Source organism: Alosa pseudoharengus, unplaced genomic scaffold (genome assembly GCF_046254945.1).
Source record: "Alosa pseudoharengus isolate Yale_2024_CS ecotype anadromous, Long Island Sound unplaced genomic scaffold, YU_APseudo_1.1 YU_APseudo_1.1_scf_82, whole genome shotgun sequence".
NCBI classification, from domain to species: domain Eukaryota; kingdom Metazoa; phylum Chordata; class Actinopteri; order Clupeiformes; family Clupeidae; genus Alosa; species Alosa pseudoharengus.
Genome location: NW_027468873.1, coordinates 55,001 through 70,000, shown reverse-complemented (window position 1 = coordinate 70,000; position 15,000 = coordinate 55,001). Strand labels below are relative to the sequence as shown.

The window sequence follows — 15,000 nt, the reverse complement described above, 5'->3', positions numbered from 1 at the left end:
GACGCGGTGCCTGGTGTTGCACTGCATGCGCTCCATTCGGTCCGAGCTGTACCAGGCGACTCAGAGGTCAGATACGCGTCCCTCCCGTACACACACACACACACACACACACACACACACACACCTCCCGTACGCCACGTGCGGCCGGGCTGACTGCGCATGCGTGCTGCAACTCACACCCTACAGGTGTGTGTGTGTCAGTGTCTGTGTGTGTGTGTCACACTTGTGTACATTCAATCTCATGGGGCATCAGAGACGTCTTCATTTGGACCGCTGAGAAACATCTCTGCCCTCTGCCCCCCCCCCCCCCCAGGTCCAGTCACAGCGTCATCTCTCCCCCCCCCCCCCCACACACACACACACACACACACACACATGCACGCTGCACTGTGGGGAAACCCTTTCTGAATCAGGTCGGTTTGCAGCCTCCCCTTTCAACTGGCATCTGCATAGAATCAATTAGTCCGTTTCTACATCTGAGGTTTCGATCACGAGTCCATTGTTCCCCGTAGATACCCCCGTCTGTGTGCTCGTGGGGAACACCCTCAGACACGGGAGAAGGTGCGAGCTTATGTTTGTGATCAGTCGCATCGCTTCATGCGGTGCAGAGGCAGCGCGAGATGCAGTGTATTCTCACAGCAACAGCATCGCTGCATCCGCAGCAGACGGAGGGGGGGGGTATGACTAATGCCCGTGCTCGTGCCCTCCTCTCCGTTCTCTCAGCCTGCTCTACCTCCTATCTCACCTGAGTCAAGCAAATGTCGCATTCCTGCAGATCACCGACGGGCTCCCTGCCCGAGCCCGTGCGTCATTTCGGGCTGGTGGACCATCTGTCTCGGGACGGACACAATGGAGCTAATCCATTCCAAACGCGAGGTCAGCACTACCCAGAGCTAGGCATTACGACACGGGCCAGAACAAGCAGGCAACGAACCCACGGTCTGACGCCGGACAGCTACCCCGACAAACAAATCAATCATAACTCACTTTAATAAAAATTATAAACTGACAATGTAACACAACACGAAGGAGAAATGAGAAGAGCAAGATAGGGTGTACTTACGTTCTCCGTCTTCCGTTCGTTGACGGTGGGTAGTGGTGTTCTTGTTGACATTTTGTTAGATTCGGTCCGCTCAGGCTAGGCTACCGTATTTGGACTGCACCAATCTCGTGAATATGATGCTAAAATGCGAGCTGGCAGATAGCTCCGTCCTAATATCATGGATTCTCGTCAAATATAATCAGACAACTGAATCAAACTTGCTGAAAACTTTTAACTTGGATTTCAGACACCGACACTGATCTAGCCACGGTCACGACGATTTTAACAGAATGTCATCCCAAACTAGTAATCTGCGACTAAAACAACAAATACATTCCGACAACTAATACTGAAAACTAAAACATGAATAAGGAAAGGGCCGCTTTGGCCTGTTGTTTCCGTTTACTATGAGTATCGGATGTCCGGTGCTGAGAAGGAAAAATACCGTGCCGCCTGGTCTGCCCAACAGGGCCTCGAGAACTCCGCCGCAGTCAGTGGAGGACGAAGCGTAGAGAAATCCCGAATCGAGCCAGATGACATCGGAGTTTAACCCCAATGGTTGCTTTTCATTATTCCGCTTAATCTTAGTCTCTGGGCGATCGAGTCAGAAAGGTCAGATGCGGTAATGCCCCCGAGAAATGGAGCTTACGGTCGCTCCCATTCCACCCATAACTGTCTGTCGCTTTGCGTTACAGCCCGATCCAAGATGGCCACCCAATAGCGGCGGAGTTCCGAGCCAAGCCCTGGAGTGCGAGAGGAAGTGAGGAAACAGTCGAGTCCTGGAGCTCATTGGCGACCGGCGCAGCCAGCACACGGCTTTTCGTTTCAAACTTTCAGTCGGTTTTCGTCAGTTTAGAAAAAAAAAAAATACTTGCTTGCGTCGACTATCGTCATAGCACTTCCCTAAAGGAGGTTCTTTAACCTTGTCTCACAGTGCCTCTTGTATTTAACAAATGGGCCCTTGTGAATGGCAGGACTGTCAACAACATGAACCATTTTAATATAGGAAATGCCAAGATTCTTATATGGGTCTAGGTCTACGCTAAATGTGGGTAAACAAGTTATGTTTCAATCATCCGATCTTACTTAGCCAGTAGGTCTAGGGTTTACTGCAGATTAAATAGAAAAGTCTACAGATAGGATGTGATTGTTTGTGTTGTTGGCCTAAGTTGAACTATGGACAACAGCCAAGTGTCTTCTTAACTGTTTGTTTACTAACATGATTGGAGATGAAACTTCCTCCTAGTCGTGCGGTGTTTCTAAATCGCTGGGGTGTAGCCCGTGTAGCCGAGGCAGTTGCACATACAACTTCCTCACAGATCAGTTCACCAACAAACACTTGTGACCACATGACACGCTGCTGCTGCCGGCAGTCTGCTGCTCCACCGCGCCCTCTTCAGGAGAATAGGAGGGCTGCAGCCTGCGGGTCTGTCCGTGTCGGTCCAGCCCACGGCGAGACGTAAGAGGGTGCACTGCGGTGTCCTCATAGTTGTTGCCCATGATGCACAGGTATGACGGTAGGGGGAGGGCTGGACAATCTTACTAAATCTGGACAGGTAGAAAATGCAGTAGCCTGTAAAGTGAGGAAGCTGAATTGAAGGGGCTGAATTGAAGTGGCAGCCGTGGCCAACTGGTTAGCGCCTCAGACTTGTAACCGGAGGGATGCCGGTTCAAACCCTGACCAGTAGGCATGGCTGAAGTGTGAGCAAAGCACCTACCCCTCACTGCTCCCCAAGCGCCGCTGTTGTTGCAGGCAGCTCATTGAGTCGGATTAGTGTGTGCTTCACCTCACTCTGTGTTCACTGTGTGCTGAGTGTGTTTCGCTAATTCATGGATTGGGATAAATGCAGTGACCAAATTTCCCTCACGGGATCAAAAGAGTATATATACTTATACTTACTTATACTTGCATAGTCTGCCCAATACATAATCTTTTAAATCTCTCTGTGACAACTTCAGAAACACACACACAATGCAAATCTTTTAATTGCCCAAAGTGCTCCGCAGGCAAAGTGGAGAAGCTGCTTTTCTCCATCATGCATCAGGAACTCCCTGCCGCTGCACATAAAACAGGCGAGTTCAGTAAATACCTTTTAAAAAGACCTGAAAACATTTGTGTGTATTTGACTCTGAAGAAGACGCATGGGCGTCGAAACGTTAGTCGGTTTTCATAGGCTAATAAAAATCACTTAAAGTGTTGAGTGCTCTGGTCCTGCTCCTTGAGCATTAGGTCCTGCTCCTTGAGCATTGAGTGCTCCGGTCCTGCTCCTTGAGCATTGAGTGCTCCGGTCCTGCTCCTTGTTAAGCATTGAGTGCTCCGGTCCTGCTCCTTGAGCATTGAGTGCTCCGATCCTGCTCCTTGTTAAGCATTGAGTGCTCCGGTCCTGCTCCTTGAGCATTGAGTGCTCCGGTCCTGCTCCTTGTTAAGCATTGAGTGCTCCAGTCCTGCTCCTTGGTTCTAGTTAGACCGGATCTCCTTTTGACTTCTGCGTCCTGTTCCTTGAGCACCAACCAGGCTGAAGCGCAAGTGACCCCCTTCAAGTGTGTATATGAGCTTTTAGTTAACACATTTTTTATCTTGTGGCCCATTTCTTCAAATTATTTTAAATTCTACTGCTGCTATTTACCTGTGAATTGTCATCTAATTCTACATTTCTGATGTTTTATTTATTGTTTTGTTTGTTTGTTTGCATTATTATAATTTTTTCTTCTTTTCTTTTTCTCTATTATTGTGTTACATGCTCCAAATGTAAAGCACTTTGAGCTGCATTCTGTGTATGAAAGGTGCTATACAAATAAATATTATTATTATTATTATTATTATTATTATTATTATTATTATTCACACACCCACGCACGTTGGTTGATACACAAGGTTGTATCATAGTGTGTTGTGTGTGTGTGTGTGTGTATCAGAAAACCTGAGCTCTGTGTGTGTGTGTGAACCTGAGTGTGTATGTGTCAGGTCATACTATATGCTTCAGTAGACAGGGCCATGTGCATTTGTGTCTACAAAGTTTACTTCAGTGGAAACGTAACAACGGCTAACGTCACTTCAATGGAGGACACAATGTTACATCTCTTCATGTCTCTTCGATGTAACGTCCCTTCAGTGGACACAATGTAACGTCAGGTCGCTCTGATTCTCTGAAGGCCAGAGGTCAGAGGTCGGTTCTCCACAGTATCAGGGTTCTCCACAGTATCAGGGTCAGCTCAGGGTTCTGTCTGGTTCTCCACAGTTGGACCTCTGCTAACTCCTCCTTAGATGTGTAGATAGATAGATAGATACTTTATTGATCCCCAAGGGGAAATTCAAGGTCTCAGTAGCATACAGACATCACACACAACATGCACTTACAGCAGAAAGGGTAAATATACATATATACATATAACAAAGCTCCACTGTACAATAGAGACAGTAGAAGATAATAAAAACTAACAAAACTAAATACTAAATATATATAAATTAAATTAAAAAATCCAGTGTGCTTGAGGGTGATCAAGCATGAGACGCTTGCAGTGACAGGGCCGGGACTGGCCTGTAGTTCTGTGTGCATGGTAAGGTGCTCAAGAGAGTGAGTGTCATGGTGAAGGTGCAAAAAGTAGTCCAACAGTGCAAGAATAAGGTCTAGAGACCAGCATAAATAAAGACCAGCATAAATAATATGGACAAATAAGAGAGTAAAGTATAATGTAGACAGGGTAATATAAAAAACTATGTCAGTGCAAGAATAGGTTGAGGTAATAGGGTTACAGCCATTCAGTATTCTAGCAGAAGCCATTGGTCATGTGTAGCAGTAAGACATTAGGCTGTGGACAGCAGTAAAACAGTAGTAAAACAGTAGTGGGCAGTCAGTCCTCAAACATGGAGAGGGTGGAGAGGCAGACAAGTCTATCTCAGAAGAAGTCTATATCAGAGAAGTCTATCTCTCCTCTTTCCTTTAGTGAAGCATTGAACAGTTCAATGGCCCTGGGGACAAATTACTTCCTCAGTCTGTCTGTTGTGCATGGCAGTGAGCGAAGTCTCCAGCTGATCAGGCTCTTCTGCTTAACAATAGTGCTGTGGAGTGGATGACACTCATTGTCCAAAATGTTGATCAGTTTGTTCAGGGTCCTTTTGTCAGATATTGAAGTGATGCACTCCAGTTCAGCTCCCACTACAGAGCCAGCTTTCCTTACTAGCCTGTCAAGTCGGCCCGCATCCTTCTTCTTTGTGCTTCCTCCCCAGCATACCACTGCATAGAAGAGGACGCTGGCAACAACAGACTGATAGAACATCCTGAGGAGCTTGCTGCACACATTGAAGGACCGCAGCCTCCTCAGGAAGTACAGCCTGCTCTGCCCTTTCTTGTACAGTGTTGGCTGACCAGTCCAGTTTATTGTCCAGGTGGAGACCCAGGTACTTGTAGGTGCTTACCACCTCGACATTGACCCCATCAATGGAGACTGGTAGCAGAGTGGGCTTAGACCTGCGGAAATCCACCACCATCTCCTTGGTCTTTGAAGTGTTGAGTTGAAGATGATTGAGTTTGCACCACTGCACAAAGTCCTCCACCAGGTTCCTGTACTCCTCCTCTTGCTCGTCCCTCATACACCCCACAATTGCAGTATCGTCAGAAAACTTCTGCATGTGGCATGACTCGGTGTTGTAGCAGAAGTCAGATGTGTACAGGGTGAACAGGACTGGAGAGAGCACAGTTCCCTGTGGCGCTCCGGTGCTGCTGATCACAGTGTCAGAGAGACAGTTCTTCAGTCAGTTCTTCAGTTCTTCTTACAGTGTGTGTGTGTGACCCTACTTGCATGTGAGTGCTTGGTGAGTTACTGTCTGCTGGTGTGTGTGTGTGTGAGTTACTGTCTGCTGGTGTGTGTGTGTGTGTGTGTGTGTGAGTTACTGCCTACTGGTGTGTGTGTGAGTTACTGTCTGCTGGTGTGTGTGTGTGAGTTACTGTCTACTGGTGTGTGTGTGTGTGTGTGTGTGTGTGTGTGTGTGTGAGTTACCGTCTGCTGGTGTGTGTGTGTATGTGTGAGTTACTGTCTGCTGGTGTGTGTGTCTGTGTGAGTTACTGTCTGCTGGTGTGTGTGTGTGTGTGTGTGTGTGCGTGTGTGTGTGTGAGTTACTCTCTGTTGGTGTGTGTGTGTGTGAGAGAGAGTTACTGTCTGTTGGTGTGTGTGTGTGTGTGTGTGAGTTACTGTCTGCTGATGTGTGTGTGTGTGTGAGTTACTGTCTGCTGATGTGTGTGTGTGTGTGAGTTACAAGGCCTTTTCACACAGAGATTACGCAAAATTTGCGGGAAGAGGAGACGTCTTTTGCCGCAACGCGTGTCTGAAAATGAGGTGAAAATTTGCCGGCCTGCTGATCTGTTCACATGATGCGGCATTTTGGGGAGCCAGGAGGCAGGATCAGCTAGTAAATTAAAATGTGACGTGCAACAGGGGGCGTGTAGAGTGATAGGTGTAGGCCTTATTATGCGAGGGCCTTCAGATGCAGCAGGTGTGTGAAAAAAACCAAAACCATGGCGGGCATGGCAATATCCTGTGGTGGGCTGGACATAGCATCGAAATGCCCGCCCAGATTCCCCTTTTCCGCCTTGACCCATTCACACTGGTGCCGGAACGAAAAAACTCGGCAAAATGTCTAGGGGGCTTGGTAGTAAATTTGGCGAGACACTTTGTCCCGCCGTTCCGCCTCGGTCTATGTGAAAGGGACAGTCGTTCCGCGATTCTGGTACATAAAATCGCGGCGATTTTGGCAGTGTGAAAAGGCCTACTGTGTGCTGGTGTGTGTGTGTGAGAGAGTTACTGTCTGCTGGTGTGTGTGTGTGTGTGAGTGAGTTACTGTGTGCTGGTGTGTGTGTGAGTTACTGTGTGCTGGTGTGTGTGTGTGAGAGAGTTACTGTCTGCTGGTGTGTGTGTGTGTGTGAGTGAGTTACTGTGTGCTGGTGTGTGTGTGAGTTACTGTGTGCTGGTGTGTGTGTGTGAGAGAGTTACTGTCTGCTGGTGTGTGTGTGTGTGTGAGTGAGTTACTGTGTGCTGGTGTGTGTGTGTGTGTGAGTTACTGTGTGCTGGTGTGTGTGTGTGAGAGTTACTGTCTGCTGGTGTGTGTGTGTGTGTGCGTGTGTGTGTGAGTTACTGTCTGCTGGTGTGTGTGTGTGTGTGTGAGTTACTGTCTGCTGGTGTGTGTGTGTGTGTGTGTGTGAGTTACTGTCTGCTTGTGTGTGTGTGTGTGTGAGTTACAGTCTGCTGGTGTGTGTGTGTGTGTGTGAGTTACTGTCTGCTGGTGTATGTGTGTGTGTGAGTTACTGTGTGCTGGTGTGTGTGTGTGTGTGTGTGAGTTACTGTGTGCTGGTGTGTGTGTGTGAGTTACTGTGTGCTGGTGTGTGTGTGTGAGAGAGTTACTGTCTGCTGGTGTGTGTGTGTGTGTGTGTGTGCTGTGTGAGAACAGACGCACTCTCCTATGTAGTGATTCATGAAGCTGTGCCTCAGCAGCACCACCTTGTGGCCAATCTGGCGATGGCAGCTTTAAATGCCCCTAACCTTGAGCTGCCCCTCATGTCCAGACCAAACCCATGTGATCCCACACCAGGCTGCTGACCATGTGATCCATAAAGCACCAGCCTGCTGCTTACAGAGTGTGTGTGTGTGTGTGTGTGTGTGTGTGTGTGTTGAAGCCTACTCTCCTGGATTAGTAAAAGCTCACATTAGTAAAGGCTGTGTTCTTACACACACATGGCAGTTACAGCCGAACTAGCCGTACCTGTGTGAGAAATGGCCCTTACCTGAATGAGCAACACACACAAACACACACCTACACATAAAAAATAACACACACACACACGTAACACACACACATCTGATCTGTGGCGTCTGGAAGGTAGAAATCGGGGACTAGTTTCTGGATCAGAACCCCCATGTTGTGCTGTCCAGGACCAGGTCATCCATGAGGTCATCCATATGACTTTGCTCCCCTTGGGTTGGGTCGCTGCGGTCCAGATACCCAGGACTTTTACCCAGGACTTCAAGATACCGAGGACTTTTCAAGCTCACCAGCTCCTAGTTACTAGTGAATACATGTGTGTTTGTGTCTCAATTCTTTTTTAAAAACCAAGACTGGATTACACGATTCATTTCAGAATCCCTCTTTCTCTTGAAACCATTTTCAGGCGTTACCAGTACATTGCTCTAACCCCATATATATGTAGTTACCAGTACATTACTCTAAGCCCATAGTAACCAGTATGTTGCTCTAAGCCCATAGTAACCATATTTCTCTAACTCCATAGTTACCAGTATATTTCTCTAACCCATAGTTACCAGTATGTTGCTCTAACTCCATAGTTACCAGTATGTTGCTCTAAGCCCATAGTAACCATATTTCTCTAACTCCATAGTTACCAGTATATTTCTCTAACCCATAGTAACCAGTATGTTGCTCTAAGCCCATAGTTACCAGTATGTTGCTCTAACTCCATAGAGTTACCAGAATGTTGCTCTAACTCCATAGTTACCAGTATGTTGCTCTAACCCATAGAGTTACCAGTACATTGCTCTAAGTCCATAGTTACCAGTACAGCATAGCTGTCAACCCTCCCATTTTAATATTTTCCTGTAAAACATCCTGTATTTCAATACCCTCATAACATTAGCCCTACGGCCGGCCCTGTCGGCCTCTGTACTGACGTCCTGTTGCTACCCCCTTGCCCTTCCAGTGAAACAGATGTTTTTCAAAGTGTTGTTTTGTTTGCTTGAAGGTGACCTTAGAATGATATTAGCCTATTAAGATACATGGTTGTTGGTGAGAGCACAATTTGACACCAATCTATGAGCAAAGTCACGTTAGTCTCCTGTTAGTCCTAGCTCCACCCGTTAGTCCTAGCTCCACACCCACCCATTAGTCCTAGCTCCACACCCGTTAGTCCTAGCTCCACCCCGTTAGTCCTAGCTCCACCCCCGTTAGTCCTAGCTTCACACCCGTTAGTCCTAGCTCCACCCGTTAGTCCTAGCTCCACCCCCGTTAGTCCTAGCTCCTAGCTCCACACCCGTTAGTCCTAGCTCCACACCCGTTAGTCCTAGCTCCACACCCGTTAGTCTTAGCTCCACACCTCGTTTAGTTAGTGCAGCAGTTTTGTAGTCGTAACTCTTGCTGTTAGCAGAGGGACAGCAACAGAAAGACGAATGTCCCTCATCTGTATTCTGGATGAGAAACCCAGGAGATCTTACTGACCGCTCCTGAGACTTGAGACCTTACTGACCGCTCCTGAGAGACCTTACTGACCGCTCCTGAGACTTGAGACCTTGCTGACCGCTCCTGAGACTTGAGACCTTACTGACCGCTCCTGAGACTTGAGACCTTACTAACCGCTCCTGAGACTTGAGGCTGATCCTGGGAGCTGCAGCCTCAGGCAGCTGTCTCTGAATACCAAAACATTTATTATTATTACTATTACCATATTTTCTGGACTATAAGTTGCACTTTTTTTCATAGTTTGGCTGGTCCTGCGACTCAGGTGCAACATAAATATATTTATATATATATGTTTTTTTCTCTTCAACATTTTTGCGACTTATACTCCGGAAAATACAGTATTTATTTATTTATTTAACAGGCAGGCGTCTCAAAATACTAACACATTTATTATTATTATTTATTTGTTTAACAGGCAGGCGTCTCTGAATACCAAAACATTTATTTAACAGCTTAAGAGAGATTGAGGGAAAACAATCAAGACACAGTCAATCAGCCAATCACAGCTCACCATAGAGAGGGCAGCACAGATGGAAAGGCCAATCAAAGGCGTAGAGTTCATATAGAACACACACACTGCAGCACCCTGCCGGGGAGCCAGGAGAACGCCATGTCACGTGTGTGCGTGTGTGTGTGTGTGTGTGTGTGTGTGTGCGTGAGTGTGTATGTGTGTGTGTGTGTGTGTGTGTGCGTGCGTGCGTGCGTGCGTGCGTGCGTGTGTGTGTGCATGCGTACGTGCGTGTGAGCTTAAGGTTGAAAGGGAGGCTTCTGTGATTGGTTAGAGCATCCAGTACAGGAAGTAAAGGTTGACACAGGAAGTTTAAATGCTTAAATATGGCGGTGGGAGGAGCTAGACGGCGTGGCAGTGGGAGGAGCTAGACGGCGTGGCGGTGGGAGGAGCTAGATCTAGATGGCGTCGATGTCGATGTCATCATCGTCCTTCTCCACCACTGGCTGCACCTTCTCCACCTTCAGCTCCCGCGCCGAGGACGAGTACACCACCTGATCACACACACACACACACACACCATTACATACACATAGGTAACACCACACACACACACACATCCACACACAGGTATTAACACACACACAAGCACCATTACATATATATAGGTAACACCACACACACACCATTACATACACATATGTAACACCTAAGGGTGTCACGATTTCGATTTTATATCGAAATCGATCGAAATTACATCTCAATCTCGAACTTCGAACTTAAAAGTATGCCAAAGTATGCCATGTATGCCAAGACGCACAAACACACACGCACGTGCTGAACTGCAGCGCCAACACTCTTAGGCTGCAGCCAGTTAAAATATACACATCAACCTACCGAAATCAAAGCCCTTTTGCTACTTTGAAATTACCAGTGTGGAAGTATTCGTTCATTCACGTCAATTAAAACTAACTTAGCCTACTCAACTTAGCAAGTGAAAAGGTGATCTAGTTACAGTCCAAAATTACCTTAAGGCTTAAAATGCACATTGATAAGAACATATTCCATGAACACTAACCTTGGGTCTCTTCAGAGTGTTAGTAGGGGGGCCTATGTGTCTAATTTGGGGGCTTGTGGGATTCGCATGTTAATTTTTGGAGAGTATTATATCTTTGTTCTAGGGGTTCTTAAGAGTAAAAAAAAACATGTCTCCATTTTTTTGAAGGTTTTGAAGGACCCAAATCAAAGGTCAAATTCAGAAAAGGTCAAATTTGGTGTTCTGTCCATAAACCTCACATTGCTGGTATTATAGCATAGGGTTTGGTGCCAAAAAGCAAATATATTCTACAAGGTAGTGTGCAAAAGTGGACCACATAAACAATACAACATTATAAAACATTTTTTCAGAGCACAAAGTGCAGAGATCTCTGTTAAATCAAGTTTAATAGACTTTTACATAGTACCAGCTGAAGTCTGTAAGGCCTTCCTAAGCCTAAGTGTGAAGAAAAGAAAGGGTAAAGGATCAGCTAGACAAACAGACAGGTGTGTGTGTGTGTGTAAGAGAGAGAAAGAGAAAGAGAGACACTACCAGCATGGATGGATTATGAACTTTCAGGCCCCTGGGCCAGATGTATTAAGGGCCCCCCACTAATTGTTGCGGGGGACATTTTTTAAATTTATTTGATGTGATTTCCTGTATTCTGGTGCATTTTGGGGATGGCCAATACTTTATTTCAATCAGATTCATAGCCTATGTGTTGATATGATGTGTTGATATTGAGGCAATGATTCCATGCAATGGCTTGGGCCCTCTGACTCCTTGGGCCTCTGGGTTTGGGCCTGGTAGGCCCGTGCAGTAATCCATCCCTGACTACCAGTGACAGTTGGCTGTTGATAGCTGGCAGTGATAGAATTTAGAATATCGAATAACTTGAAGCACATAGTGCTCTGTTCTTCATGGTTGGTGATATTAGTGACCTTCTAGCCTTCTACATTTGAGCAAGCACATTTTCATAGTTCATGGTGGCACAGTCTAGTGTCTGAGGTGTGTCTTTCTGTTAGTCAGGTGATGGCACACATATTCTAAAAGAAACAGATTTTGGGCTATGTATCCAGTGGCAGATATGTGTGGACTGGTGAATGACCCATCACTAGAGACAGATGCCAAATTTCTTGTTTTTGTCCATGAGAGAGTATGGAGATGGGTATCACAGATCAGCCAACGATTACATTGTTACAGTGCAGTTATTTTACAACAGAACAAAGCAGTTTGGCACAGGAACTGCTACAAATCCACCTGTAACAGTGAGCATCTGCCGCATGCTAAGATTAGCTACTAGAAATCATGTGAAGCAGGCTGGACTCCGTGTCTTCAGAAAAGACGCGGTGGACCATCTTCTGAACCTGCAGCAACACCTGCAACTGCATCAGGTCCATCTAGAGGGACACTTGTTCAGCAGCAGCTGCTGCCAGCATAGATAAGTGCTTCTTCTGTCAGAAGCAGACAAAAAAGCGTCTTCATGAGGTGTCCTCTTTCAATGCAGGCAACCAACCAAGAACTATAAGTAATTTTGAAGTCAATGACTTTTAACAGGTAGCCAGTGTACAGATGCTAGGATGGGGGAAATATGTTCATATTTTTTGTGTGTGAGCAGCTGCATTTTGTATAAGCTGTAAGCTCTTTAGACAGGTATTATTACAGCCAGCATAATAGCATTGCAATAGCATTGCAATAGTCTATCCTTGAGATGACAAAACATTAATTTCTCGGCATCTGGTAAGGATAAGGACTTCCTTATCTTTGAAATGTTCCTTAAATGTTATGTAGTTATGTATCATCTGCTAAACAACAGGGGCCTCAGTACTGAGCCTTGAGGCACTCCACATTTTACCATAATCTGGGTAGATGGTTTATTATGGACCTGTACAAATTGTTGACGGTTAGGAAGGTATGATCTAAACCAGTGTTTTTCGACCTTTTTTGTGCCACGGCACACTTTTGACACTTAAAATGTCCCACGACACACTAACACACTAATCCTGTGTGAAGAAAAAATAAACATACCATAGCCTAAAATTTCAAATAATACACAGATATGGCCTATGGCTTCTATGCAAGACCTGCTCAATATAACAAGCGCCCTCTGTTTCATTTGTAGGTGACTATATCTAATTTAATTGTTGTTTTGAACTGGATATGTGATGATTCTGTGAATACTGGATATGGGGCCCCCGTTGTACAATGCCTGCATACCACAAATAGTGCAATCATACAATCAATGAGAGTATGTTGTTATCTTTGATGCAACAGTTGCTTTTCTGGACCAGTGAGTGACATTTGGGTAATTTTCTGCGACACACCTGATGATCTCTCACGGCACACTAGTGTGCCCCGGCACAGTGGTTGAAAAACACTGATCTAAACCAAGCGAGTGCTGAGTCTTTGATGTCTATAGTGTCAAAGGCAGCGCTGAGGTCCAGGAAGACCAGTATCGATACAAGGCTAGGTTTTTTGAGGGAGGGCTTAATAACAGATGTCTTAAACGACTGCGGTACATGCCCTGATAGCATTGAATTATTTATAATCTAGAGCAAAACATTATCCAGGAAGGGGAGGGCAGTCTTAAGAAGGTGAGTAGGAATAAGGTTTAGTAGACTAGTTGTAGATTTTGATGAGGAAATTGTGGAGGTGAGATCTAATATGTTGTGTATATGTAAATGAAGTAAATGTTGTTTGAGGTCTCATCTGTGATTTTGCTATCTTTCAGCAATGGAGTATGTGTATTTGGTGAAACTGAAACTGGTTATTGATCTTATCTCTAATTGTTTGACATACAATCATAATACTGACAAACAATCATACTGTTAAAAATAAGAAAATAACTGTTTTGTGAACTTTATTCAACATAGCCAGTGATTTAGGCTAAATGTATGGTGTTAATTATAGTGAAATATACAAATTCACAAAAATAGGGTTAAAACAGGTAAAAAAAATGGAGACATACTTTTTCTCCATGTTCAATGACCTCTAAAGACAGTCCAACCACTCTCCAAAAATTAACATTTCAATCCCACAGAAACCACATAGGCCCCCTGACTATGTGTTGAAACAATCAAATTATCATTCTGTGTTGTTTCATTTCACTATGTTCAGGTCTCTGTTTTAGCCTGTTTACATTACAACCTCGCGGTTGGAATGGTTTCAAAATAAAAAGCAGTTTCAAAATAAAAGGCCCCCGAAACAGTAGTGATGGGGACGAGACCGCCTATGCCGAGTCCGAGACAAGACCGAGTCTTTGAAGGGTCGAGACCGAGTCGAGACCGAGTCCGTTGGTTTTCAAATACAGTCGAGTCCGAGTCAAGACCGAGTCTTTGAGGAAGCAAGTCCGAGTCGAGACCGAGTCCTTTAGGAGTCGAGACCGAGTCGAGACCAAGACCATAAAAACATGTCAGTTTTCATATTCATGATTTAATATCACCCCAATTAATAATCAACAGTTAGGCCCAGGCTTGGAATTTCACCATTTTAGGGGCAAGGTCACTTGGCCTTCAGTTGGGCATATTTGGTGGAGGGCACAAAGGCCACATGTCAGGGCACCAAGGCCAAAGTTAACTATACAGTAGTAGGCTATAAAAATAATCAAAGTTGTATTTAGCCTATTCACAGCAGTAGACCTGAATCACTGTATGAAACATTACAAAATCATGAAACATGACATATTACATAGAACTGTACATCATCTGATCATCTAATATTTAGATGTCTAGGCTATATTTAATATTTATATTTATTTTATATTTGGCCTGTTATGGAATCATGTATTGAACAATTTAAGCACAGCTCAGCTTTAAGAAACTGATGCAACCTAGATGCATGCTTAGCATTTTTTTATCATTAAGACTCCTTTCACAAACTCTTACTCAGCTGTATATCCTCTGATTTTATTATTTACCTATATCTAGGCAATATTTATAACATTTATTTTGTATTTGGCCTGTTATGAAATCATGAAGAACGATTTTAAACACATTTTGAAACCTAAAGACCAAAGTTGGAGACATGAATGTAGACCTTGCTGCAGATTACATTTTTAATTTAACCGGAATACTCTGGAACGGCTTACTGTACAGGAGACTGCTTTACACCTTTGTGTTCGGTAAGGTCTGCTGTTTATTCTGATATGGTTTGTCATGTGTTGAACTAAGGGTTCGTCAAGTATTCCACCCAGATGAATGGGTAGGGAGATGGGTGTAGCACCTTATGTAGAC

General features: G+C 45.0%; 2 protein-coding genes across 2 annotated transcripts in view; both read right to left on the bottom strand.

The window, feature by feature from the left end:
- The window catches only part of LOC143113479 (MAP/microtubule affinity-regulating kinase 3-like), a 52,546-nt gene extending 50,711 nt beyond the window's left edge, over positions 1 to 1,835 (bottom strand). Inside the window, exon 1 of the mRNA XM_076275432.1 lies at positions 1,064 to 1,835. Within this exon, the coding sequence (XP_076131547.1) occupies positions 1,064 to 1,114 (51 nt within the window). The 5' untranslated portion in view covers positions 1,115 to 1,835. The remainder of the gene's footprint in view (positions 1 to 1,063) is intronic.
- A 7,819-nt stretch (positions 1,836 to 9,654) lies between these two features.
- LOC143113474 (eukaryotic translation initiation factor 5-like) overlaps positions 9,655 to 15,000 on the bottom strand; it is a 31,152-nt gene continuing 25,806 nt past the window's right edge. The window contains exon 12 of the mRNA XM_076275427.1: positions 9,655 to 10,286. Within this exon, the coding sequence (XP_076131542.1) occupies positions 10,191 to 10,286 (96 nt within the window). The 3' untranslated portion in view covers positions 9,655 to 10,190. The remainder of the gene's footprint in view (positions 10,287 to 15,000) is intronic.